This window comes from Trichoplusia ni, chromosome 5 (assembly GCF_003590095.1).
Source record: "Trichoplusia ni isolate ovarian cell line Hi5 chromosome 5, tn1, whole genome shotgun sequence".
NCBI lineage: Eukaryota > Metazoa > Arthropoda > Insecta > Lepidoptera > Noctuidae > Trichoplusia > Trichoplusia ni.
In genome coordinates, this window is record NC_039482.1 from 13,371,030 (window position 1) to 13,396,151 (window position 25,122).

At 36.4% G+C, this 25,122-nt stretch overlaps 3 protein-coding genes and 1 non-coding gene across 8 annotated transcripts in view; 2 read left to right on the plus strand and 2 right to left on the minus strand.

Annotated features, from left to right (window-relative positions):
• Window positions 1–362: 362 nt before the first annotated feature.
• On the plus strand, window positions 363–3,349 carry LOC113494569 (UDP-xylose and UDP-N-acetylglucosamine transporter-like). The gene is made up of 4 exons (XM_026872964.1): window positions 363–758; window positions 1,237–1,358; window positions 1,836–2,103; window positions 2,664–3,349. Exons 1-4 carry the CDS (start codon window positions 591–593, stop codon window positions 3,021–3,023), a joined length of 918 nt encoding a protein of 305 aa, XP_026728765.1. The 5' UTR covers window positions 363–590; the 3' UTR covers window positions 3,024–3,349.
• Window positions 3,350–3,414: 65 nt separating this feature from the next.
• Window positions 3,415–6,256, minus strand: LOC113494572 (RNA-binding protein 1-like). 3 transcript variants are annotated; one of them, XM_026872969.1, is made up of 5 exons: window positions 6,114–6,248; window positions 5,812–6,020; window positions 5,176–5,247; window positions 3,838–3,984; window positions 3,415–3,722 (listed from the first exon to the last, which is right to left on the minus strand). In XM_026872969.1, the coding sequence occupies exons 2-5, from the start codon at window positions 6,018–6,020 to the stop codon at window positions 3,716–3,718; spliced, it is 435 nt and encodes a 144-aa protein (XP_026728770.1). In that variant the 5' UTR covers window positions 6,114–6,248; the 3' UTR covers window positions 3,415–3,715. The 3 variants fall into 3 exon arrangements, 2 of the variants coding, with proteins under 2 accessions (XP_026728770.1, XP_026728771.1); XM_026872970.1 differs by having other exon boundaries at window positions 3,834–3,984; XR_003400659.1 differs by lacking the exon at window positions 3,415–3,722 and adding an exon at window positions 4,302–4,807 and having other exon boundaries at window positions 3,893–3,984; window positions 6,114–6,256.
• On the minus strand, window positions 5,325–5,458 carry LOC113494641. Its single transcript, XR_003400669.1, has one exon. It is a non-coding gene; the product is annotated as a small nucleolar RNA SNORA53 (small nucleolar RNA).
• A 126-nt stretch (window positions 6,257–6,382) lies between the features above and the next one.
• The window catches only part of LOC113494571 (neuropathy target esterase sws), a 32,116-nt gene continuing 13,376 nt past the window's right edge, over window positions 6,383–25,122 (plus strand). For 2 of the 3 annotated variants that reach the window (XM_026872966.1, XM_026872967.1), the window contains exons 1-18: window positions 6,383–6,640; window positions 15,218–15,299; window positions 15,517–15,728; window positions 16,174–16,360; window positions 16,867–17,012; window positions 17,388–17,516; window positions 17,763–17,843; window positions 18,167–18,292; window positions 18,963–19,052; window positions 19,567–19,659; window positions 20,210–20,341; window positions 21,011–21,049; window positions 21,589–21,685; window positions 22,389–22,597; window positions 23,034–23,346; window positions 23,706–23,861; window positions 24,224–24,342; window positions 24,885–24,998. In XM_026872966.1, the coding sequence (XP_026728767.1) occupies window positions 6,539–6,640; window positions 15,218–15,299; window positions 15,517–15,728; window positions 16,174–16,360; window positions 16,867–17,012; window positions 17,388–17,516; window positions 17,763–17,843; window positions 18,167–18,292; window positions 18,963–19,052; window positions 19,567–19,659; window positions 20,210–20,341; window positions 21,011–21,049; window positions 21,589–21,685; window positions 22,389–22,597; window positions 23,034–23,346; window positions 23,706–23,861; window positions 24,224–24,342; window positions 24,885–24,998 (2,427 nt within the window). In that variant the 5' untranslated portion in view covers window positions 6,383–6,538. The remainder of the gene's footprint in view (window positions 6,641–15,217; window positions 15,300–15,516; window positions 15,729–16,173; window positions 16,361–16,866; window positions 17,013–17,387; window positions 17,517–17,762; window positions 17,844–18,166; window positions 18,293–18,962; window positions 19,053–19,566; window positions 19,660–20,209; window positions 20,342–21,010; window positions 21,050–21,588; window positions 21,686–22,388; window positions 22,598–23,033; window positions 23,347–23,705; window positions 23,862–24,223; window positions 24,343–24,884; window positions 24,999–25,122) is intronic. The other variant, XM_026872965.1, reaches the window with a different exon arrangement.

Sequence of the window (25,122 nt, forward strand, 5' to 3'; positions counted from 1 at the left end):
ATTAATATTAAGTGCCTCTTCAAAAGTGATACGCAATCAGCAATCGATAGTTCTTATGGTCAGGTAACGTGTTGAAATTAGTTCCGTTGCTGGCCTGGAAAACCGCTACATCATGTTGTTAGCGGTTACAGGCTTACAGTTACAATACTTACAGTAAATAGCAGAAGATCGGTGCAAAAAACTCAATAAATACTGTTTATCGTAGTTTAGTCCTTTAAGCGGAAATTATCTAAAGATGTACTGGTTTTTGGGTTGCTTTTTGCCTTCTTTCCGTAAATTCTATAAAATATTTACCTTTTTTAGATGACAAATGAAAAGGTCTTTCAAGTCAAATCAACAATTTTTTTCGCAACGATATAACTAAACGCTGCTGTCAGATAAAAAGGGAAATGACATCATCCAAGATTGCCAACCTGTCACTTGGTAAAATCACAACTGTCATTCGCATTTAGTTGTCAAAGTGCCAAGATCCTTTGCGCGGGCGCCGGGAAAGTTATGAAAAACTCCTACTTTTTACAATTAAATTAAAATGTTATTTATAAAATGAAGTTATTTAGTATTTAATGTGAATCGAATAAAACTTGTTAAAAATGGGTCTCTCGCGTACGACGGTTCATGTTTTCGCAGGGTGTTGTTCCAGCGCTTTTCTCATGGAAATATTGATGGCCAGAAAACCTAGCAGTGCTAATTTAGTTACATTCTTACAATTCTTTTTTATAACGTTGTACGGGTTTATTGTTACAACAAAGTTCGGTTTGGTGAGTCATTTCATTACTAAAATTAGACTACAACTTATTTTTTGCATTTTGATTTAATTTGTTATTTTCCTTGTTTTTGCTCTGAGAAAATATTGAACAATAGTTGTAAGTTACCTTGTAGCTATGTTTAATTGTGTTTTACTCCCTTGTTTTCCACTTATGGATGACTTTTTGAGTGAAAAAAGAATTATATGTCATAATTTTAAAGGTTTTTGATTACTAAAGCATGTTAACACAAAATCTTATAAGAATCAAAAAGGCTGTATATTTATTAAAGCTCGCAGAGAGCCAAAGAAACAGGGAAACAATTACCAATTGGATTTCATTACATCTTCATTTCAGTCCTTTAGTAAATGATCCTAATTAGTACCTATATTAGTATAATATACCTATTTAGTATATCTGTTTCTCAGCTATATACACTTTCCGTACATTAGTATGCAGCCAAACAAAGCCTAATGCATTATTTATCTTTCAGATAGGTCCAAAGATACCATTAAAGCAGTATGTAATATTGGTTGCCCTCTTCTTTATCACGACTGTGGCTAATAACTATGTGTATGCATTGCATGTACCTACTACCCTGCATATGATAATACGGTAATTACCATTTCTTTATCTCTCGTCGGCATGGAGGTATTAGCCTCTGCCTGTGGTTGTTCCCTGCAACTTTGAACCGTGGTAAAGTTTGATATAACATTTAAATTGTATGATACATCTCGATTTTTAAGATGAATATTTTAATCCAATGTCCATGTAATAATATTTTTGCAAAACAGAGTTTAAGTTTGACATTTGAAATTGCCCATCTGCTGCATAGCCCAAATGAAGGTTGAGATAATATTTATTTGTATTGATAATATTCTCATCACAACTGTCTGTTATTGCTACACAATCTTGTTTGTATCATATCTCTTTAAAAAAATTGTGTGATAAGTAATCATCACTAATGCACTTTTTTTGATTGATCAAGATTATATCAAACTGTGTTACATAATAAATCAAAGATACCTAAATAAAATCTACTAGCTCTTGCGGAATACTATGCCTATTGACTTTATATATAACATTTTCCAGATCAGCATCATCGCCAGCCAGTATGTTAGTATACTGCTGTGTAAAGAAACAGTATCCAAAATTAAACAATGCTGTCGGCTCCATACTCATAAGTATTGGTGTGGCTTTAGCCATGTATGGAGGTGCCCCAACGGACGAGGGAAATAAGGGAACCTTTTTATATTGGAGCATAGGCGTTACAATATTGTTGGCAACTTTGATAACTGGTGCTTTTACTGGTATACAACAGGAAAGATTGTATTCAAAATATGGGAAACATCCTAATGAAGTAAGTACCCTATTAGTAAATTGAAGCCATAGTAATTATGTTTAATTAATCTAGATTAATGAAATTACTGCCTCATTTGTTTTTAGTATTATTTTTAATAGTCGGTAATTAGGTGATAAGACAAAGATAGTCTCTACTCTGAGATATTTTTTATTGCTTTCCTGATCTTAATTGTGGATTTTTATAGCTTTTATTTTTGATATGTTAAGGTTATCAAAATATAGAAGTAATCAGCATAATTATGCCACACAAAAACATTTTTATATTGTGTTCCAAATAACTATGTATTTATTTAGATTTTATTTATTTAACTGGCTATATTAACATGTCTGTATTCTTTACCTTGTACTTAATAGTGTCTGATAAGCCATTTGAAAAAATAAAATTGTAACCATTTTAATGGTATACAGTTTTAATTCTACATTTACAATAATAAGTGAACCAGATAAGCTTGTTAATTTTACTATAGTACTAGTAGACCAATTGACCTAAACCTAAGCTGTTTTTTGCCTACAATAATTATTTTACACTACCAAAAATGTTTAATGTCTAACTTACAGATGCTGTTCTACACCCATGCAATACCGATGCCAGTATTCCTTGGAATATATCCTCAGTTAAAGGATACTTCAGCTGATCTTACTGCAGACACTTGGTTCTTAATAGCCTTGAACATACTTACACAATTCTATTGCACACATTCAGTGCATAACCTGGCTACCAAAGAAACCTCAGTTACCGTAACATTTATACTAACTATTAGAAAGTTTTTATCATTATTGTTATCTTCTATAATGTTTAAGAATAACTTGACTGTATATCATGTGATAGGCACGGTACTTGTAGCCATTGGTACTTATGTCTACTTTGACTTTTTCACTAGTAGACGACAAGGACCAGTGAGTATGAAAGACAAGTGATGTGAGTATTTATTATTGACTTGACATTCCCTTTAGACTGAGTAACTATTTTATATTGTTATTCATTGTTGAGAATTTATAGATCTTACTAGCTTTTATTTTTACTTAGAAAAAATATTTATGTATCCTTTTACAGTAGTTGCATTTATACACTTTATTGTACTTTGTACTTAGGTACCTAAGATTGTGGTATTGGTTAAATTTATAGTAACTTATTCATAATAGAGTTTAGATCTTTTAGCTTAGCTTTGTTATTAACTATTTGGTAGAAAAATATACATTTTATAAATGTTTTCGACTTATAGCTACGAATTTATGAGTATTTTAAGAGATTTTGAATTTTTTTTTATTTTATGTGGAAGGTTTATTATTCATAATAATAAAAAAATACTTTATTTACCCACATTTATTTAAGTCATCTTACAAAATATCTTGCATGTAAACTATTTAATGATTCAATAACGTGAAACTTACATAATTTGTAAGGTATCTACAGAAATAAAAATATACAACTTTACAGCAAACTAAAGTAACTACTTTACTATTAACATTGAAGCTGCATGTATCAATTTATATGAAGAGTATACTTTTAACCTAGGATTCATGCACACAATTGCTCAATTCACTTCACATCACTTATAATACAGAATATTTGTCCAATCTTTTCATCTTCAACTGTAACAGTCGAAGCTTTATAATCTGGAAAGTAGAAAGAACAATAATTAGCTTTTGTGATAAAATGTAGTATTCTAGACGAATGTAAGATGGGGAAACATTTAAAGTTTAAGATATTTTATGAGTAGTACGTACCTACCTGCTCTTGCTGTCAGAGCGTGAGCGACGGTCGCGCGATCGTGAACGGCGAACAGATGGCGATCGACGGCGCACGGAGGGCGAGCGGCGCGGGGATCCCGAGCGTCCGCGAGAGTACGACCTCCTCCTCGGGCTGCGACTGCGGGATCTGTCAACACAACTATGTTATTACCAGAACAAGCTCGCTACACACGTGCACAGTGCAACATCTACACCTCTCAGGGATCATTTTAATTAAACAGCGCTTGAACTCCCAAAAGTCTTGACATTTTCACCGCTTTGTTGAATTAACATTAAAACATGTGTTTATCATGTTATTTAGTCATTTACAATATCAGGGGCTCATTAAATATTTACAGACTACATTACTCAAATCCCTAATACCTACACCTCAAACGCCAACACGACTGGTCTAAATTCTAAGTAAAGGCAAGGTAGGTTCTAAGTATAGGATTTAAAAAGTACCGAGACATGGTGAGCCTGCGAAGAAAGACGACCGTTGTGGGGCTGCTGTGAGGCCGAAGGGATATTACTGAGGCGGAGGCGAGTTTCAATTGTATCTTCCGTCGAACGGTGGCATTAATCGGAAGTTTCAAGAAAAATTGCGGAACACGGGGAAGTCGTCGCCTTTAGGTTGTATTTCTAGCTCGGTGCCACGGTGACGACGAGTGTGTGCAGTCGGTGAAGCATTAGGAGTTGCAATGACTTTCAGGATGTTTGTTGGTTCCTATACTGTGTGGCACTCTAGAATGCATTTTATTCAGGTCCAGGTTTGATTAACGGTTGGGGGCTAGGTGATGGCGGTCAGGAGGTAAGTTATGGGGACGCAGATGTTGACTTCGGCTGCGCGCAGAAGTTTGGAGAGCCGATCGCAGAAGTTGTTTGATGTCATATTGGTTAACGAGCCGTAGTTGTGGTGAAGACATGTGGTGAGGTCGTTGGTGTGTTGGTGGTTGGTTGATAAAATGGACCTGCAAACGTTCCAACACCCACCACTTTTAATATCTCCAAATCAACTTATCTACTCTCTTTAGCAGATTTATTTATTAATATCTTAAATATTTATGATAATAGTGTCAAAAGCAAATTAGTATAATGTCTGTTTGCTAATAATTAAAGCAGACACATCTAACTAAATATAGATAAGTAGTTGATAATGAATAATAATGATAATTACTACTTACTACATTACGATTCAAGAATGTGTTTGTATAACCCATACAAAGTATTATTTATAGATACTTAAGTTCTTAAAGACATTACAATTGTACATTATCAACCATTATCTATTATGTTTAATATTGACATTACGAATGGGTAGAATATTATTACTACATACCTGGAGTACCGGCGATCTCTCCTGGTGCGACCATTTGACATTTCTACACGAATGCGGGTACCACAGCAGCGGCTAAACGAAGAAAAACGCCTCGATAAGTATCAGATAAGATTATAGGAGATTACCTGTTATGCATTAATTAGTCAAAAATGTTCCCCATTCCGAGACAAGTGAACATCTTAAGAAAATCACATATCAGTCTCAGTATGGAGGTATTATGCTCTTGCACACTTATGACTCAAGCGTTTCACATCGAAAATGAAACGGATCTAAGGAGCGTGCGATACTAATACAGTTTTAATTTACATGATTTGAACTCGAAACCAATCGATCTGCAGTTGATAACTTACAGACTAGGCTATTTAAGCCCTAACGATACGACGCAAATTTTGCATTGGCATTCTATAATGAACACGAGATACTTTAATCGCTTTTATAGGCCATTTACTTTAAGTTTTACACTATTACTTACCAAGCATAGTTTTGTTAGGTTTAGTTGCATGGTAGATATAGTTACTTATTACCAAATGGGTCAACTGAAGCCAAAATGGCGGACTAACTGCAACTACTAGATTATTACGGCGCTTACAGACTTAACTAGACCTAAATAAACATATCCAGTATTAAATTACTTACGTGCCATCCAACCCTCGCACAGAATCTTCGGCGTCACGTGGATCTTCAAATTCTACAAACGCAAATCCTGGCGGGTTTCTAGCCACCCACACATTTCTTATGTTGCCGTATTTTGAAAACACTTTCTCGATTTCATATTTTGATGCATTTGTTCCAAGATTTCCCACATACACTTTGCACGAAAGATCCCATTCTCGGTAGCGAGACATCTGGAAAGTAAAGCAACGTGTAACATTTTTTCGACGCCATTTTGACCCTGACTCTTTTCTATTACGGTTAAGGATTAAAATATGTCAACTTACTGTTATATCAACACTTAAATGGTCAAATTAAAAGATGAAGTACTTTTAGTAGTACTTAGACAAAACGAAACTTGAACACTTTTCCACCTCCGGCCTCTAAAATCAACGGAGGACGTCGCGACCGGAATGAAGAAATTAAAATTTCAAAAGCGCGAGTGCAGCGCAGACTAGGTATTGATTGAATGAATGAGTTGAACTTTGTCTGTTGTCTCTTGTCACTGTTGCACTATGGTATTGAATGAAGGCGGTAGTAAAGACTACAAGAATGAAGAATTTGAATTATCTATGGTCTTCGATGCCGACACTTCCGATTGTCTACACCCCTCTTACTTTTTGTTATTTATTTGTCAAACAGCTGATTGTTTCATTGTAACGCGATGAATTTCTCGAATTCGCTTGAATAAAAATCGAAGTAGTTATTGAAGATGGACGTGGTAGGACTGTTGAACAATATAAACGATAATTCGAACATGTTTGCTGTGAAAACATGGACGTCCGAGTGGTCAAACAATTTTCAAGACAACCAAGTAAGTATTGATTTTTCGGAAATATAAAATAAGGAAAATCTTATATACTGTGAAAAGTTTGCAAAATTTGAGATAGTGAAGATAAGGTGTTGGTTTTACGCAGCAGGAAGTGTTTTTGTTAGGTTACAATGGTAATGAATTGTAATAATAGAAATCGGTATCCTTGAATTCAATGTTATCGTTTTAGATATAAGAATAGATTTGGAAATAGTCAGTTTATCAATTAACGAAAAATTATTATCTTGTTACTGCTTGTTTTAATATAATCTACAAATTTTGCCGAAAGATGACCTTCCCTTTTATCATGCAAAATTAATTCATGAGGTATATTCATGAATTAATTTACTGAATAGGTAATGTATAATTCTGATTGTTTTTCTCAACTCTAGTACGGACCTTTATTTATTAGTATTTAATAATTAATCTCATTATTCATTTATAATATTTATTTCTATGAATATTAAATATTTTCTTTTTATATAATTTTTCTAAATAATATAATTAAACATTAGTCAACAACTGTTTTATTTTATCAAATCATGATAAATTTCTCATCATGATTTGATGAAATTATTTAATTAAAACTATGAACAGGTAATAGAAATCAAATTAAAGTCTTTAAAGAAATGTTTGAATGTCTTAGTAGGCCAAAGACCTAACTTTCATTCTTCTTCTCTATATGTGATTTATTGTTAGTTTCTAGAACCATCGAGACCTTGTTGTCTAAATTTGTGTTTTTCAAAAGCAGTTGCGAAGCTGGCCGGCTAGCATAAAAACTTAACAGTTTGGTTTAAATTTATTTTATATTGTATTTAAATTTATGGCATTAAAAATTCAATTTCTTTTATAATATTATTTGTTTCATTATTTTTATTCTACAATGCCATGTCCACTTTTTAGTCCAGGCTTATTCAAGTACTTTTTAAAGTGCTTTAGCAACATTCAATGTCAATATCACTCTATTTGGTACAATTTGCACACATACCACCACTTTCTAAGTGGTCTAGCTGTGTAGACAAAAATACACTTTCAAGTTTAAATAAAATAAGAATTATTACAGGGACTGTATCAAATAAACAATTATTGTTTAGTTGTAATAAGCTACTTACAATTTATTATTGTGAACAAATTTTTCATACAAGATTGGCTATCAGTGTGATTTCAGCCACATAATGTACTATATTTTACACTAAAACTATGGGAGGACTGCTTGCTAGGATGAAAAACTATAAATCATTATTTATTGCTATTAATTTCTTTGTATATTTTTTAAAACACCTTTACCTAACCTTTATTTAACCACAACATTTTGTGGATAAGTAAGTAGTAAATATGCATCTTATGCCACAGCATTAATAGACTAAAATTGAAAAGTAAATGTTAAGCGGAAAAGACAATCCTTGTAATAATAGATATGCAATTAGACAGGATGACACAGTACACATGCACTCACTGTGCATAGTCCAATTATGAATAATAATTGGTTTTGTCATGGCTTGCATATTAACATGGATGGCTTAATAAATATAATTGTGTTAAAAAGGTCAGCAGTATTAATTGTTGTTTACCAATTTCCGATGGAGGTAGATAAAGCTAATTTCTGGTAATGCTAAGATTAGTGTTGCTATGTCGATGTTACATTTTTGTGAGTTTGTAAGCTATTAAAAACTTAAGAAACGATGACAGTCTAGTAGTGACGCTGCAGCCCTGCCAAACTAAAGATCGCGAGTTTGATCCTAAGGCAAGAACTGCTTTAGAAATAAACATCAAAGATTCCGTGTTTCGCCTAATACCTCGTCAGTCGTGTAGAATTGCCTACCCTATCGGGCTGTGAGAGTAAGGGAAGACAGAGTGCACTAATGTGAAACTATAAAATGTTTTGGACAGCTGGCTGGTGTCTTGCGATACTAGCTGCTGTGGCCGAAATCGGCCAGGACGCGTTATCGCATTTATGATACAAATGCGAAATGATGTGATTGTGTTTGTCTGCCTTTAACACACCCCTTTTATATTAAAAGGGGGAACCGATTTCGATGAAACTTACTATGGCGGTAGCTCTGACACCTTGGAGTAAAACACAGGCTACTTTTTAAGCATTTTCGTGTGTCGGGGGCGTATACTCATTTGAAACGCAGTTAACAAGAAAAACAAAGTCACAAGATAAAATTATCGACGGTAATCTGCTTGCAAAAATTATAGTCAACTATAAAGACAATTGTTAGTAATAGTTATGGTACATGCAAGACCATTACTGTGAAGTTAGATACACTATTCAGCTTCAATTGCTTACTTGTTGAAATAGATTATCCTACATTTGCTACGATAGAAGATAAGCCATTATTTTGTTCTAAGAACCACGAAACACTATTTATTATCTAGTTATCCATCATTTGAGTAGTCATTTTCTTAAGATCATGTACCTATTTAAAGAGCTGAAGGCGCTTTCTGATATGTTAGTGTTAATATTAAAAACTAGCTGTTGCCCGCGACTTGGATTTATACCTGGCACCTGCCCTGTTTTTTTCCACATTTTCCATTGTATCTTCGCTCCTATTAGTCGCAGCGTGATGGTATATAGCCTAAAACCTTCCCCGATGAATGGTTTATTTATTCAGTTCAGAAAGAATTTGAACCAGTAGTCCCTGAGATTAGCGCGTTCAAACAAACAAACTCTTCAGCTTTATATATTAGTATAGATATAGATGAGATTTTCTTGTCAAAACCCCAGGCCTTTTATTAGGAGAACTACATAACAGAGTCCACTTACTTGGGCGGTATTTTCTGGCCTAATATTAGCAAAATCGTTTTTTTGTCTGACTGGAAACAAATAACGATACCTCTTCAAAACATACATAATGTTGTTAAGCATTCCATCGAAATACCAAAGTACCACGTGTTGGTAACATAAATTGCATTATATGGGTTTATGATGATGTGCTCCGTCATTTGACATTTTAGATGAGAACCTTACGTTCACTGGGACACGGTTGCTTGCTTCGTTTTCCTTCATATACATACATATACCAAGAAGTTTGTATGTCGTGTTGCTCAAGCCACTAATTTTGTTACCGAGCTTTGGTAACCAAAACAAAATAACATTTTGAAACCTTGGCATTAAAAAGTTTGCATTGAAGTGGAAAAATATATTTTAGGAAAACTTTAAATAATATTAAATATTTGAAAATCCCCTGACGGCAAAAACTTTAACGATTTTATCAAACATGTCTAAGAACACACGCACATAATTCACCTTTAATAAAAACCAAACAAAATTGAAATAGCTCAATCCGTTCGAGAGTTATGATGCCACAGACTTGTGGACAGACAGCTAAATTGTTCTAAAACATACATAATTTGTTATGACAAAGGGTTTAAACTTAGTTGATTTCAATTTACAAACAAATGACCCTTGCCCCGTGGCACACGATAGAAAATGATAGTGAAACGTCATTATTGTGTATTTGTATAAAAGACACACACACACACACAAATACGAATAAGAAAAACTATGCTAAATACCGATAGTATAATAGATAAATCTGTTTTCTGAGTATGACGAATGGTTTAATTTATGCCGTTGTCATTGTGCTTAGGTACTTACTGCGTGCGATCTCTCTCTAGACAATTACGATTATTAGATTGTCTATTAGGTTTCCTAGATTGGGTTACAATAAAAGGATGAATTTAACTTAAGTTATCTTTTTATGAAATTAGGTGTTTCGGAGCTGTTCAACCCAGCGTAGGAAAACCTAGAACGGTTTTTACTTCGGAAAAATTACACCATATTTTTTTCCGTAATTCCATTGTGTTTTTCTTATCTGACTGTAAGCTAGTTAATTAAATAAAATATAGTAAGTGAATAGGTTGATTGTTTATAAGGTTTTTAACTCTTTACCTTGAACTTCAAAAAACCGGTCCGGCAACCTTTAATCTACGCCCTGAGCCCTACGCTACGTTGTTTACAAATATGAACCCTTTATGTATGGAGCTAAGTTCTACTTTCCTGATTTTATCATTTTGCAAAATTCTAAACATAGTTTAATGGTTATGAACGAATTCTCTTGTTAGTAAGGCTATTTACCACCCATTCATTTTCTTTATTCGACCAACCTTGAAAGAAGTGATAAAATATATTTACATAACTTTACAAACTAGATGTAAATATTTGCTTGTGTTTTTGCTATACAAATTCGCTATGATTTGTATTCATTGCGCGCAGTTTAAACTAAACGCTCGATGTATTAGCAACACGCACATAATTTGCGAAGAAGGAAATAAAACAAAATATGTTATACGCATCGTAGACATTCAGTTGTGTGAGGTCTCGTCGCGCGGTTGTTACTTAGTAACAGGGGTAACAAACATTCCCTTTGTCCGTACTTGTGAATCACGTTCGCACATCGTTGTATCTTTGTGAATATCATCCTTTAACCACGCCAGTAATCAGTGAAACAAATTAGACACAAGATTACTCTAATTATGAACTGACGTAAAATATTATCACCTTTCTTTGTTGTCTATTTATCATGTCCGTATACATATTGTAGTTTGCAAATCGAACCAGGCGCTCGCTCGAATTGTAAACAAAAGAATCGACTAACATCGTGGTTTCACATTTAAAAACATGTGGTCACGACACATTGCGTAGATAATGATACCGGAAATTTATTCAGTTTTTGACATCGACGTTGCTATCAGAGTATCAGCTGTTGCGAACGATACACAAACGGCGAATAAAGACGAATGTCGCAACGTTGTAGTGGCGGGCTCGCAGTGGAGTTGCGACAGAAATGAAAAGTCGCGCGCAAGGACCAAACTTGTTTACTAACTCGCGATTAGTGTAGTGCATCAATTTTAAAACGCTGCGGATATTTAACGCTAAATTATGTTAAATAAAAAATACGAGCAAAAAAGTGTAAACATTATTGCAATTACAAAAAGTGATGAGAAGTGAATATGGTGTTTTTTGTGGCGTGCGTTTGTGTTATTCTTACAGCTCAGCTCGGAGATAAACAGTACCGTGTAAGTCTAGACTTTAACTTCACGGTTTCATTAACAAAGGTTTCGCGGTAATCGTAAAACAGTGATTCACGGAGCGAAGAACCAAACACGGTGTCGAGTGATAGTATAGCAATGCAATTCTTCATACTATGTAGGAAGGAATTGAATTCAGCGTTTTGTGATTTATGTACTATGTTTTATTAGGAAAATAGCTAGGTAATTCCGAACAAGATTTATTTTTTCTAAACAAATGGCTATCATTCTGACTAGACAAAATTATGGCAGTTTAAGCAGAAGTTATTGTCACCGCGTTTTTATGCCAACCGACAAAAAGTGCGAAAACAATTTATTGTTTGAACGCAAAAAAAACTTTTGTTGCACTTATTGTTTTCCTTACCTAGCATAACGTGTTTTCGGCTAAACCGTTAATTGAGGCCAACTATTTTCCTGTAAATGTATTTAGGACGGGATAACCCCACCACAAAGATAGAATTAAGAGTACAACCAGTTGAAAATGAGCATTAATTTAATAACTTGACGAATAATAAGCAAATATTAGATAGAGAGTACTATTTGAGAGGAAACAACGAATAAAAAACGGAATTCGTATAAAATTTCTGCTAATCTAAAAACGTAAATAGCGTGAAGATCATAAATGATCTCGGGATGTTAATTTCCGATTATTTCTTGTCATTTCAATGTCGACTGCTTGAGCGCAAATATTAACTCTACTACAAGGTTGGTCCTACATTTTGCCACGTTTTATCGCGGTCTCATACATTATGGTTGTTACTTTAGAGGACAAGACTTGATGGAATGTACTAGAACTTCATGGAAACTAGAACTACATACGTCAATAGGAAGTGGTAATGGTCAGAGAAAATCGCTATTTATCAGTTTGTAAAAAAAATGCTTTGCGTAATGGTATAACATCGACTCGTGCGTAAACATCCTATGCAGAACGATTTACGAGTTCGATCTTACACACGAATCGTCGTACGTGATCGTCTCGTTGCAGTCCACTTCTGTCGACATCAATCTTTGAAAGTCTCGGAAAACACAAGAAACATGAGACATGAGAAAAAAAGCCAAATATTTTCCCCCCTTATGGCAAATGACCGCATGTGGGCGCTTTAGATACTGTACTGGCTGGTAAAATTAAAAAAAAGAAAGAGTCATTTCATTGTTAGTACCAAAAAAGTATTCTCTAAAGCCAGTTCAATGGACTTTTGAACTTTTGTTAGGTAGCGAAAATCACGCCATTGATAGTAGGCTCTACGAATACTCTAATTATGATAAGGTAAACCACCCACTGGTCTGAAACGTGAAGAGATTATTTTTATCTGTAAACGGTCTAGTGTATATCAAAATATTGTATCTCATGTTCACTGTTCAGCTTAGCAACTGAGATAACTTAATTATTCACTTATTAAGTAATATCTTATCATCATGTGCTTTGTATTATCCACTTGTGGGCTTAATTTGTTTATACGATTCTCCTCTGCCTCCAGACTGAAACATCATCCTATCCTAGCTATATTTTGCATGCCATCTGGTAACCCCATCCTTACTGGATGTAGATTACGCCACCCAAGTTTCAACAGCCGTTCAGTCAATATACTGCTCCGCCAACCGTCATCACGTCTGGCTAAGCCCTTATAAGTGCAATTTAAATAGCTATGTTTAAAGAATATTTAAGGTAGAACCACGCTGGTCGAAGGAATTAACCTCGTTGACTAACAAGGCTACAAATAACATAAGTGACATTGCACAGAAAAGGTTTAGTCATGTAGAGACATATCGTAAAGTTACAAAGGCAGAATTATGTTTGTTTTGGAAAGATAGACTTAAGATATCACGCGACTTTTGTTTAAGAGAAAATTTTTGCAAAATCATTTTTGAGGATAATTACTGATTCTTCTTCGTTTCCTATGACAAAAAGGGGTAATCTCCAAAGGAATTGTTGATGCACCGACTTTCCCAAGAAGGAGGAAATCAATGAGGATATTCACTCATTCAGGAAAACATATACATATATATGTTTTCCATATCCCTTTCTACTTTCCTTGGAATATTATATGCAAAAGCAGTTGTTCAATCCGTTTGCTATGTCCAGAATTGAACGTGCTTAAATAGGCAAACATTTGAATACAATTTCAAGTTGGCAAATTCTTTTGTATCGAGTAAGTCCAATAATGAAGGACCCCTTATCCCCGACCATTACTTGCAAGCCAAACCGAACCTCGGGCCCCTTTTGAGTGACCTCTTTTTGGTATAGGCGACGTGGCCTACCTCGAAAGATTATCTTAAGGTCGCAAACATTAATTTATTCTGAACTTAACAAACGCATTTAAGATAAATTCGCAAAACAGTTTGTTGTTATCATTTCTTTATTATTTCAATGTTTAAATTGATTATTATAAGATTATGGACGTCATTAGTGTTTACTATCTAAGGTCAATTTGAGATGCCAGTGATGTAAAGAAGTTACATTGTGTTACCAAAATAAGCATTAATGGTGATGAAGGTTGTGCTTGTTTACTTGTTATTGTGCGTGGGCAGTATGTGACATAGAAACACGTACGCTCAAGTTTAGTCACGTAGTTTTAATACTATCTTAATTGCTTGTCTTGATAGAGCAAAACTTATCAAACGGTAAATGAATGTGTAAATCTTTACTATTATGAAGATGTAAAGATTACGAGTTGGTGACGTTGGATAGGGTAATCTCTACTGAACTTATTCGAAAGAGTTTTTAACCTGGATTAACGCAGGATAGTTTTTGTTTCCGAACGGGATCATCTTCGAATTGTAGTGGGCGTAGCTGCTTGCATTGCTAGCAGGCTATACATTAACCCGAAAATAAAACCCTGTGAAGTGGGTTTACACTGCTTTGTTAAGTAAAATGCTTTTGGTAAGATTGATTGATGAGTAACTTGAAGCAGTATTTGAAATTTAAGGAATCGTTACAATACTTCTCCGAGAATTGTTTTACTGCATGGCAGTCACCTCGGAGCAATCCAGTCTTCGAAGATCGTTCGTTTGAATTTAGCAAATTATATATTATTTTCTATTCTCGTTAATAGGGATGATGACTGGGTATGAAAAGAAAAAATCTCATTAGTCCCTCAGTTAGATAATTGAAAAGTATGAGACACGTATTTTTTCCTTTTTCAGAAAAACTAGATTTGACAAAGATCAACTGCTTTAAAGTTTAGGAGAGGGGGCTTGTGACGTAACGATATCGCGATATGGCAAAATTTATACTATGTTTCATTCACTGTAATTTGGTCAATTTATGTTTGCGGGACAAATAAAAAAAATACGTATCCATTATTATGAAAAAAAACTACAAGATGGACACTGCAATAAAAATTTTTCATCACCCCTATTCTATATTTGAGTACCCTAGATAATCCAGGTGTCGTAGTATATCTATTAATTTTGTGTATATAAAAGAATTCCATAACGATTTGCTTTCACCCAGATTTCGGCTATTGAACGCAATTATAAACGTTTGTTTTAACAAATGTGCAAATATTATGTACGACATATAATTGTTGTTTTTGTTCACAGTTGCTGTGGTCGATTTGCGGTTGTCTTCTCGTATCCTTGGTGGTTGTATTTTTCTACTATTATAGAAGATGGCGGTCGAAAGGTAATCCGTCCGTTTTTTGACATAATATAGAGCAATATTTTTATTAATGTAATACTTCGGCTTTAGATACGACAGAATATATTTTACAACTGCGGGGTATTTTAAAGTCCCTTTAGCTCAACAGGCATACGTCAACCAATGTCTAAAAATCATATGATAACTCGGCTGCTGATCTGAAAAGATGTATCCTAGGCAGAAATTACCAAACCCTTTTCAGAATTAGCCGGCGTGACCGGTGGTGCAGGAGCTACAGGGGACCCAGTGAAAAGGTTCCGCAAACGAGACAAGATGCTCTTCTATGGACGCAGGATGTTGCGGAAGGTCAAGTCGATCTCCAACTCTGGCCAGGGTAGAAAGCGCAGGGCCGTCATGAGGTTCGCCAGAAAACTGCTGCAGCTCAAGAAGGAGTCCGCTCCGGAACAATTGAAGGTAAGGAATGTGTTTCATAAACTATTCTACACGTATATTAGATACCCAACATCACAACACTTAATAACAAGCTCAACACTTAATCTATTTTACGTTTTTTTTTTACTTTACAAGCCTATTCTAGTCTTGGCTTTAATTGAACTTACGATATGACAGTAATACAGCCTGTATTTTTTTTACGACGCTGGCATTAAGGAATGTCATCCTTTTGTCGCGGGGTTTCAAAAACATTCACAAAGAAACCCAGATACGACACGTCGCGCTTTGTGGGTTGTGGTGTGACCTTAACCGTACATCCGTGCGGTTTAAGATCATACATTTTAAATCTCCTTTTTTTTATTGTAACTACGCTTATTGCAGCAACAAACGTAGGTACAGGGTGTGACTGGCTCACGAGCGGCGATTAAGCCATAACTCACCATATATTTTTTTATCATTATTTCAGGTACTAGAGCCTCCAGCAGAATACCTAGAGGAAGACCTAACGAGCGACGACCGCGTCCCGCCAGACGCGCTCTACATGCTGCACAGCATCAGAGTGTTCGGCCACTTCGAGAAGCCAGTGTTCCTCATGCTGTGCAAGCACACTGAGATCCTCAACCTGCCAGCTGGAGCTTTCCTTTTTAAAGTTGGTGAGTTGCAGATCTGAACATTCTTCTTATTATCTTATGTACTCTTTTTGATCAAAAAGGTATGATAGGATGTTTGATACGTAGTGAATACTAAATTAGCAGTGAGCCCAGTTAAACTGTGAAGAGTACCCTCAATAGACCACAGAAGACCATTTATGGCAGGCTTAAACGTAGATAGGCCGATGAGCTCAAGTTTTGATTAATGGGTTGGTCTAAATTAAAAGTTAATTTAGACCAGACCATTCAATAAAAATAATTAGAATCAACTACTGTAGAAAGCTACGAAGAAGGTCTTTGTCGGTCGTTGTTTGGGACGACCTGGGTCTAAAACGATGATAATTCTACTTATTTTTGCAAATAGCATTCTGCGAAGAATATCCAACATTACTTAAATCAAATCCAAAGAGGGTCCATATTCCCTTTTAACTTTTCCTACCATCTCTGCACCATACCGAATGCAATGAAAACCTATTTCATAGTATTTAAAACCTTTTCTATTACCACAGGCGATACAGATGAGAACGTATACGTGGTACAGAACGGGCGCGTGAACGTGTACATAACTAACCAGGACGGCAGCAGCTTGTCCCTGAAGGTGGTCCGCGCTGGGGAGAGCGTCACCTCGCTACTTAGTTTTACTGATGTGCTAACTGTGAGTAGATCAGGTTGATGGTGACTGATTTTGTAATATAATGTTGCTGAATTATAGTGTGTTTGTTTGAATGAGATTTTAAAGAGGCGAAGACATGTTAGGTAAACCTAATTCACATCTTTTTTCAAGTAAAAATTTAGAAAAATTTATATCAATTTGTGTCTGGTGCTACGAGGTCTAAACATTAATTTAAAATAAAAAAAGCATAAATAAAATGTTCCGTGTCGCGGTGATTGTAGTTAAACTCCTTGGAAACGGCTTGAACGATTATAGTAATATTTTTAAGAAATGCATGTTTACAAAACCCGGCACTTGAATGAAGTCTGCCTATACGAACGTTTATGAATGGAAATTCGTCATAAATTTCTATTTCAGGGTCATTCACAACCATATAAAACCGTGAACGCGAAGGCTTTAGAAGACTCCCAAGTCATTAAGCTGCCTATGAGGGCCTTCCAAGAGGTGTTCAAGGAGTACCCAGATATATTCGTCAGAGTTATACAGGTGAATTTCTTATAAAACCTTATTTTGTACCTTTTTATGAATTTTAAATATGAACCTTATGTCTATATGTTTAAGGTCTGCTTTATTTAAACATATTGCTCAAAAACAATCTCGAGATATATATTTATCTTCGTTGGAATGTATGCCTTAAGATTATCCACCGGTCCTTAAACGTTGGTCATTTCGTGTTGTTGTAAGAAGTACTTTATGTTTATGGTCCTAAGATCCATTTTTGTTTTTTTTCAGATTATCATGGTACGCCTACAAAGAGTGACGTTCACAGCTTTGCATCAGTATCTAGGATTGAGTGCTGAGTTAGTTAACCCGGTAAGAAATTCTTACATATAAGTACTAAGTGAACTGGGATATAGATGACCCACTGATGGGCATACGGTCTGCTTAAAAAGCTAACATGTATTCTTATACCTGTGTCACAATTTCGTTTTGAATTCGAAGATTTTTTTATACCTAGTGCTTGTGCGAAATCCCACTTCTGGGCAAAGGCCTCCCACGTTTTCTTACCATCGGACTAGATCGTGTCATCTGAATTCTTTGAAGTATTTCCGTGTCTATATGAATATTTCTTGTTTGTTACCAATAAATATTTATATTTATATTTAACCAAGAAATATTTCGTTTATCTTTTACAGGGCCGTGACAAGCGTCGTCCGAATACAGTATCATCTTCTCCCGCTAAAGCTAAGATGCCGGTAGTCGACAGCGGCGGCAACATGCACTCACCTCACCACAGCGAGAGAGCCATGTCCGAACATTTGGTGAGTATTGAGTATATTATAACTTCATGTTTATAATACGCGAATATGGCGTGAAATAGAACAGAATGTTGTTTAGTGATTGTGAGCGTGCATGAAAGAACATGTCATAAAATACAGCGTTGTTTGTACTTACAACTTTATTGCGATAGTCCGATAACAATACTGTTTATAAATCCAGAAGGATTTGTTTCTAAATGTATTTGTTAGCTTTTTTCGAATCCAGAATATCTGGACAATTTTATAAGCGAAAGTTCTGATCGAATGACTCAAATGTATCGGAATGTTGACCAGTAACGTTGACTTTTCTTTTTAACATGTCCCATTAAATGCTGCGACAGTTTACTCACGCGTATTAATCGCGAATGCCTAGGCTAGTTTCGGACCCTGACGCTGAGGCGGGGTTGCATTAAGGAACCGGGTTGGGTCCGAAATTAGTCGGACAATCCCGATAAATACGCGTGTGTAAACCGTTACAACATTTAATAATGAATCATCCTTACGACAGCTACTATAAAAATACTTCGTATAGAGCTAATTTGGAATTTAAATCGACTAATCGGCTAATGTGAATCGACTGTAACGAATTACCTTAGACAATATAACCAGCTTATAAACAACCTGCATGTGTAACACCCCCCGTGTGCGTGTGTTGAGTAACGTGCGTGTGCAGGAGGGCCGCGCGTCGTCGTCCCCGCTGCACGGCGCGGCGCGGCGCCACAAGCCCGACATGGTGCCCGACATAGCCACCAACACGCCGCAGGTCAGGCACAGCTTACATAACGTTATAACTGCTTTTTTAACATAGCCCCAGCCCTGAAATAAAACGAGGATAGTCTCTGGAAAGAATCTTGGCATATTTCTTAAAATAATAAGAAATAGAAACGTGTAGAGAGACAATGATGAGACAAGAATAATGGAATTATGTTAAGATTGCTCCATTTTCATAATATAACTTTTATTAATAGGAATAGAATAAATAAATATCATAAGACCGTCAGGTAGAAATAGCGAAACCATCTTGGAACGTGGAACATATTATGGAAATGGTGTCTTATTCCGTCACTTGGCGGTTAAAATGTACTAGTGTGATAAATGCCATCACACGAGATTTCAACTTACAATATCGTCTTCAGTTTTTAGAAATCCGTCTGGCGGATTACAAATACCTTTAAACTCTTTGTACCTTCCTACATTTATCTATACAAGGTTCGGCTCACCCGGACTCACATGAAAATTGTACCATACCCAAAATGAATCAGTATTATGTTGTGTAGCAGCAGCCGGATGTCCAGCCGACGCCGTCGCTGCAGAGGGCGCGCGAGGGATCCTCCTTCAAGAAGCACAACACTGATAATCTTGATGAACAGGTATGACGCTAAACTTATTGTTTCAAGCCTATGCTAGTTCTCGCTACTCGTAACAGAGAAAAGTGGAAGAAGAGTGTGAAGGCTTTTGCTCAGAAGTGGGACATTCCAGGCTAGTAATAATAATGCTAGTTCACTGCAAAATAAAAGCGTGGTAAAAATCCCGTTGTAAGTGCGTATACTGATGTGATCCTTGCGGTATGTCTTGGCAATAATATTCAAAAAAATAGTTTCTATATGTGTAAACTGGAACTGTATCAAACTGAAACAAAAATTGTCATTTTTATCGTTTCCATGTTGCTTTTCTCAATCATTGCTCCTTCTCTTCAACATATGTTTCGTTTATTTTTCGTCTAAAAAACTTAATCAAAATATTTTTTTAATGAATTATTTTCTGTGATATGTGTACTTTACCAAACGGAAGCAAAAATTTACACCTAAATGTACCGTTCCGGTGCCTCTACTTCGTCGCTTTCTTTCTCTTCAACAAGTAGCCTTCGAAGATATGCAGGTAATTAAAAAATATTTTTTCAATAAATGTTGTATATTCCAGGCGTTAATCCAGATAGCGACCGAAGCGTTCGTTAAGGAACTGGGCCTGGATTGCGACACTGTTCTCAAAGGGAACGTGCAAGTGAGGGACCTGCCCGCCGGGACCTACATCATGAAGGAGGAGAGCCATAAGGTAACGAACTGATTTAGTTATTTAAAAATATATATTGAGTTGTTCAGTCGGCAATGAAAATCCATGAAAAATATTGGGTTCTTAGGTTTTTGAATTAAATCTATACTAATATAATTATAAACCTGAAGAGTTTGTTTGTTTGCTTGTTTGTTTGAACGCGCTAATCTCAGGAACTACTGGTCCAAATTGAAAAATTATATTTGTCTTGAATAGACCATTCATCGAGGAAGGCTTTAGGCTATAAACCATCACGCTGCGACTAATAGGAGCAAAGATACAATGGATAATGTTAAAAAAAACAGGGCAGGTTGAAATCATAACTTATATCTTCTACCCACGGGGACGAAGTCGCGGGCAACAGCTAGTCAAATACTAAAAAGACACAGATTCCGGTGAAACAGTCAAAGCATGCCACTTAGGCAGATGCGTAACTAAAACAATGTACTTAGATTGTGAAGTAGTGCGGGGAGGGAGGGGGGGGATTAGTTTAAACACCCGAATTGTATTGAAAACTTTTTGACACCAAAAATATAGGAATGATTAGGTCACCATTTAAGTTTATATTTATTGGGTTTTGTGTGGACTTTCTTTGCTGACTGTATTATCTCAAAGATGGTACATCTTTTTCTTCCGTTTATTAAATTTATTTTTGTAATTTCCTTCCATAAGCTGTATTATAGTATTCCCGGCGAACCAGATATAGTTCAGGTATGGTTACAGTGTGGAGTTGTGACAGTTTTATGTATCATTATAGACCATATCACTGTCATATATCTGAGGACCGGGTAACAGGGCTGAAACTGAATTATTTTATTTATTTGTAACAGTATAGTGTTCAGGCGAAGTTTAACTATTTCAGATCTGTGATGATTTTTTATGAAAAAGATTAAAAGACGTTTAAGAGAAAGTAATTCGGTGTTCTTTTATATCGCGAAAAGAAGGTTTTTTAATTATTGATTGTAGTCTAGTATTTATTGGACTTCAATCACGTTTGCACTTGTAAATACTACGTCATTTTTTTTACTGAGCGTCAAGAATATAAAAAAATTGTTGAATTAAAAACTATATTGTTAAAGAATCAAAAACTTGCCCTCCTTAATTCCATTATAATTTTCGCTAGTCCCATTTCTATGTACAAATCTGTTTTTTTCTGTCTTATAACACTTCATGCAAATACTAGTGTACTCTTACCTATATGACCAGTCTTAGTATCCACAAATGTCTGTCATGTATGTGTGTAAGTCCAGGACGTGGCGCTAGTGTACCTGCTGTCGGGGGCGCTGCTGGTGTCGCAGCGCGTGGCCGAGGGAGAGGGAGAGGTGCATATGTTTACTGCTTACCCAGGTCAGTATGTTGAACTTTTAAATATTTTTTATATGCCATCGTACATGTGTGAACGACCTGGTGAAAGCCGCTGGGTCTTGTTGGGTGCAGGTGGCTAAGACCGGTAGCGCTGGAGAACATTTGGAGAGGCCAATGTCCAGCAGTGGACAGCTATAGGCTGAGATGATGATGATGATGAAAATGTGTAATTGCTAAAAAACAATGTACCGATTAAAATCAACGTTATAGATAACGCCAACGAGACAAAATCTACTTATTAAACTTAAAACATTCTTCAAAGCTGATATTCTAACCAAAGAGCACCTTATTTTAATACGTTTGTTCGTTTAATGATTTCTCGAATGATTGTCGTTTCAAAAGATCATTTCGAATATTTCATTAGTATATTTGCAGTTTATGTGTTCACTAGCTGTTGCCCGCGACTTCGTCCCCGTGGGTACAAGATATAAGTTATGATTTATACCTGCCCTGTTTTTTTTTCACATTTTCTATTGTATCTTCGCTCCTATTAGTCGCAGCGAGATGGTTTATAGCCTAAAGCCTTCCTCGATGAATGGTCTATTCACCACAAAAAGAATTTTTCAATTTGGACCAGTAGTCCCTGAGATTAGCGTGTTCAAACAAACAAACAAACAAACTCTTATAGATTATTGTATTTTATAGTACGAGTCAAAGAGTCATATAATCGATTCAAATATTTCAGGTGAAGTGGAAGGTGGTCTAGCGGTACTGACGGGCGAGCCCAGCTTCTTCTCAATCCGCGCGAAGCATTTCTCCCGCATCGGTCTCTTGTCCAAGACTACTGTGTACAGCATCATGAGGGAGAGGCCATCTGTGGTGCTGCATATAGCTAACACTGTTGTGAGGAGACTGTCGCCTTTCGTCAGACAAGTGGATTTCGCTTTGGACTGGGTAAACTTCGCTTCATTGTGATAATCATCCGCTGGTTCTAGGCTCCATTTCCGCTATTTACAAATGCCTATGAATGATGAATGAACTGAAATTGTTTTTTTTTTGACACTAATCGTATTCTCCTGAGCCTTTTGCTGACACAAAAATTGTTACGTAAAAGTACGGGGCGGAACAGTCACTATCAATACAATGAATTTTCAATTTTCAATAAAAAATAGCTCAGGAGGAAACGAATAGTGTCAAATGTAATCCAACTGTAGGCTTACCACCACGTTTTTATCTAGGGAATCATAGGATTTTATCCCGCTGTTAACATACCTTATTATAGATTTTGGCAAATATTCAGTCAATTATTAAAATAGGCTTCAATAAAAACATACTAGACTTCTAAATACCTTAAATATTACTTAATATTATTTAAAACTTTAAACTACAGGTATTCCTCGAATCAGGCCGCGCCGTCTACCGTCAAGACGAGGAATCAGGTTCCACATTCATAGTACTGAGTGGTCGACTCCGTTCAGTCATCACTCACCCCAACGGCAAGAAGGAATTAGTCGGCGAGTACGGGAAAGGGGACCTGGTCGGTATCGTGGAGATGGTCACACAGACTAGAAGAAGTACCACCGTCATGGCTGTGAGGGATTCCGAACTGGCCAAGTTGCCTGAAGGACTCTTCAATGCGATCAAACTGAGGTTCCCTGTCGTTGTGACCAGGCTTATTAATTTGCTGGGACACAGGATTTTAGGTATGTATTGAGTTCTCTTTTGATTGTTGATTTTAAATTGTTTGGAATATGCTTGGATTCGATGTTTACAATTTGCATCTATTCGCGTCCTCATCGCGATACACTTTTTTCTATTCGTGCACGGATAGCCGAGTGGTTTCAGTCACCACGCCAAAACCTGCAGTGCGCGACGTGTCGCAGGTTCGATCAAGCATTTGTGTGATCTACGAAAACTTGTTCTGAGCCTGGGTGTCTTTGTGCACGAGATTTGAATGATAGTGAAAACCCCGGGAGGCAATTATTAAAGTCCTAAAAATGCGTCAAAAATACCCTCTGGTTCATCTCTTACCAGCTATTTTAATGCCTATCTTTCGTTCTAGGTTCATGGCAAAAGCCCACAGCCGGTCTAGGCGGCGCGGCGGCCATCGAGCCCCGCCCGCAACACAACTTCTCGACAGTGGCCGTAGTTCCCGTCAGTGATGACGTACCGCTTACTGCCTTCACATACGAGCTGTACCACTCGTTGAGTGCTATCGGTATGTACGATATTATATGCGACTGATTGTGAACTTGTTTCGTGAAAATATTGAGTGAATTTTTTGGTTAAGGATTTAACATTTCCAGTGGGCATAGATGGCGCTGTCATTCAGATTAATTGATAGTATACCGCGAGGACTGGGTCAACGTAGAATTGTGGCAGTATTTGGGCAAGTCCTTTGCGTTGCGCCAAATACTTCCACTATGACTTATAGTAACACACCAGGAAGAAAAGAGAGACTATTAACCAAAATACTAAAATTTTTGTTAAAATTAGTATAATGGGAATTAAAATTAATTAACTAAATTAAATTAATTAAATTTTGCCTTTCTCTCTACGATAATTGTTATACTTTTGCAGGGCCAACGGTGCGTCTGACATCTGACGTGATCAGAAAACTACTCGGTCTCACCATCATGGACCCCAACAACGAGTACCGGCTAAGTTCCTGGCTCGCTCAGCAAGAAGACAAACACAAGGTACTGTACAGACGGCTACACATATACTGAATGCGCGGGTCTTCTATTATGAGGACTTAGAGAGTCCACGAATAATGCTTTGAGGTTTACTTGGTGTTTCAAATAGATGCTCGCGGTAAGGTCTCTTATTACGCACAGGCACTCGTACCGAACGAGCGCACGAACACCCACACATAGACATTGTTGTCCGTCACTTAGTTGCACTTGTAGGCGTATATACGAATATAATAATATACGTATATTAACTACCGTAAATTGCGTCCGCTGGGAACAAGGGAGACATCTTTTCCCAGGACTGGGACCATTAGCTCTATTATAGGCTATGACGCTGTATTTCTTTTTTTCCAACACTAAGCGCACTAAACGCGACCTGTTGCAGGTTCGATCCCCGCGTAGTACATTTGTGTAATCCACGAATGCTTTTCTAGAGTATCAATGTTTTATTTTGTGTATGTGACTTGAATGATTAATGACTCCGCGACACAAAGATCACATGTCTTAGCGTTTTTCCAATTATGCTATAATCCTTTTTTTGTCCCTAGGTGGCTTTATACCAGTGCGACCCGAGCCTTACGCAGTGGACGCAGCGATGTATACGACAGGCTGATTGTATTCTGATCGTCGCTTTGGGAGATAAACAGCCTAGTATTGGAAAGGTGAGTGCTAATAGGTTAGCAGAAGCGAAATTTGGTTAAAATAAAGCTAAGATTTTTTGCAATATTTCTGAAGCTGGAAGGGTGGAAGGGAAATCGACGCATTCCCGTTTTCCAGGGGTTCTGG

Excerpts from the sequence above, each read along its gene's own strand:
- LOC113494572 (XM_026872969.1), bottom strand. The coding sequence starts at position 6,020 with ATGTCTCGCTACCGAGAATGGGATCTTTCGTGCAAAGTGTATGTGGGA. Across the intron at positions 5,248-5,811 it reads GTGCGAGGGTTGGATGGCAC|CCGCTGCTGTGGTACCCGCA; the intron begins GTAAGTAATTTA and ends TTCTTCGTTTAG. Across the intron at positions 3,985-5,175 it reads AGAGATCGCCGGTACTCCAG|ATCCCGCAGTCGCAGCCCGA; the intron begins GTATGTAGTAAT and ends TTGTGTTGACAG.
- LOC113494569 (XM_026872964.1), top strand. The coding sequence starts at position 591 with ATGGGTCTCTCGCGTACGACGGTTCATGTTTTCGCAGGGTGTTGTTCC. Across the intron at positions 1,359-1,835 it reads ACCCTGCATATGATAATACG|ATCAGCATCATCGCCAGCCA; the intron begins GTAATTACCATT and ends AACATTTTCCAG. Across the intron at positions 2,104-2,663 it reads ATGGGAAACATCCTAATGAA|ATGCTGTTCTACACCCATGC; the intron begins GTAAGTACCCTA and ends TCTAACTTACAG.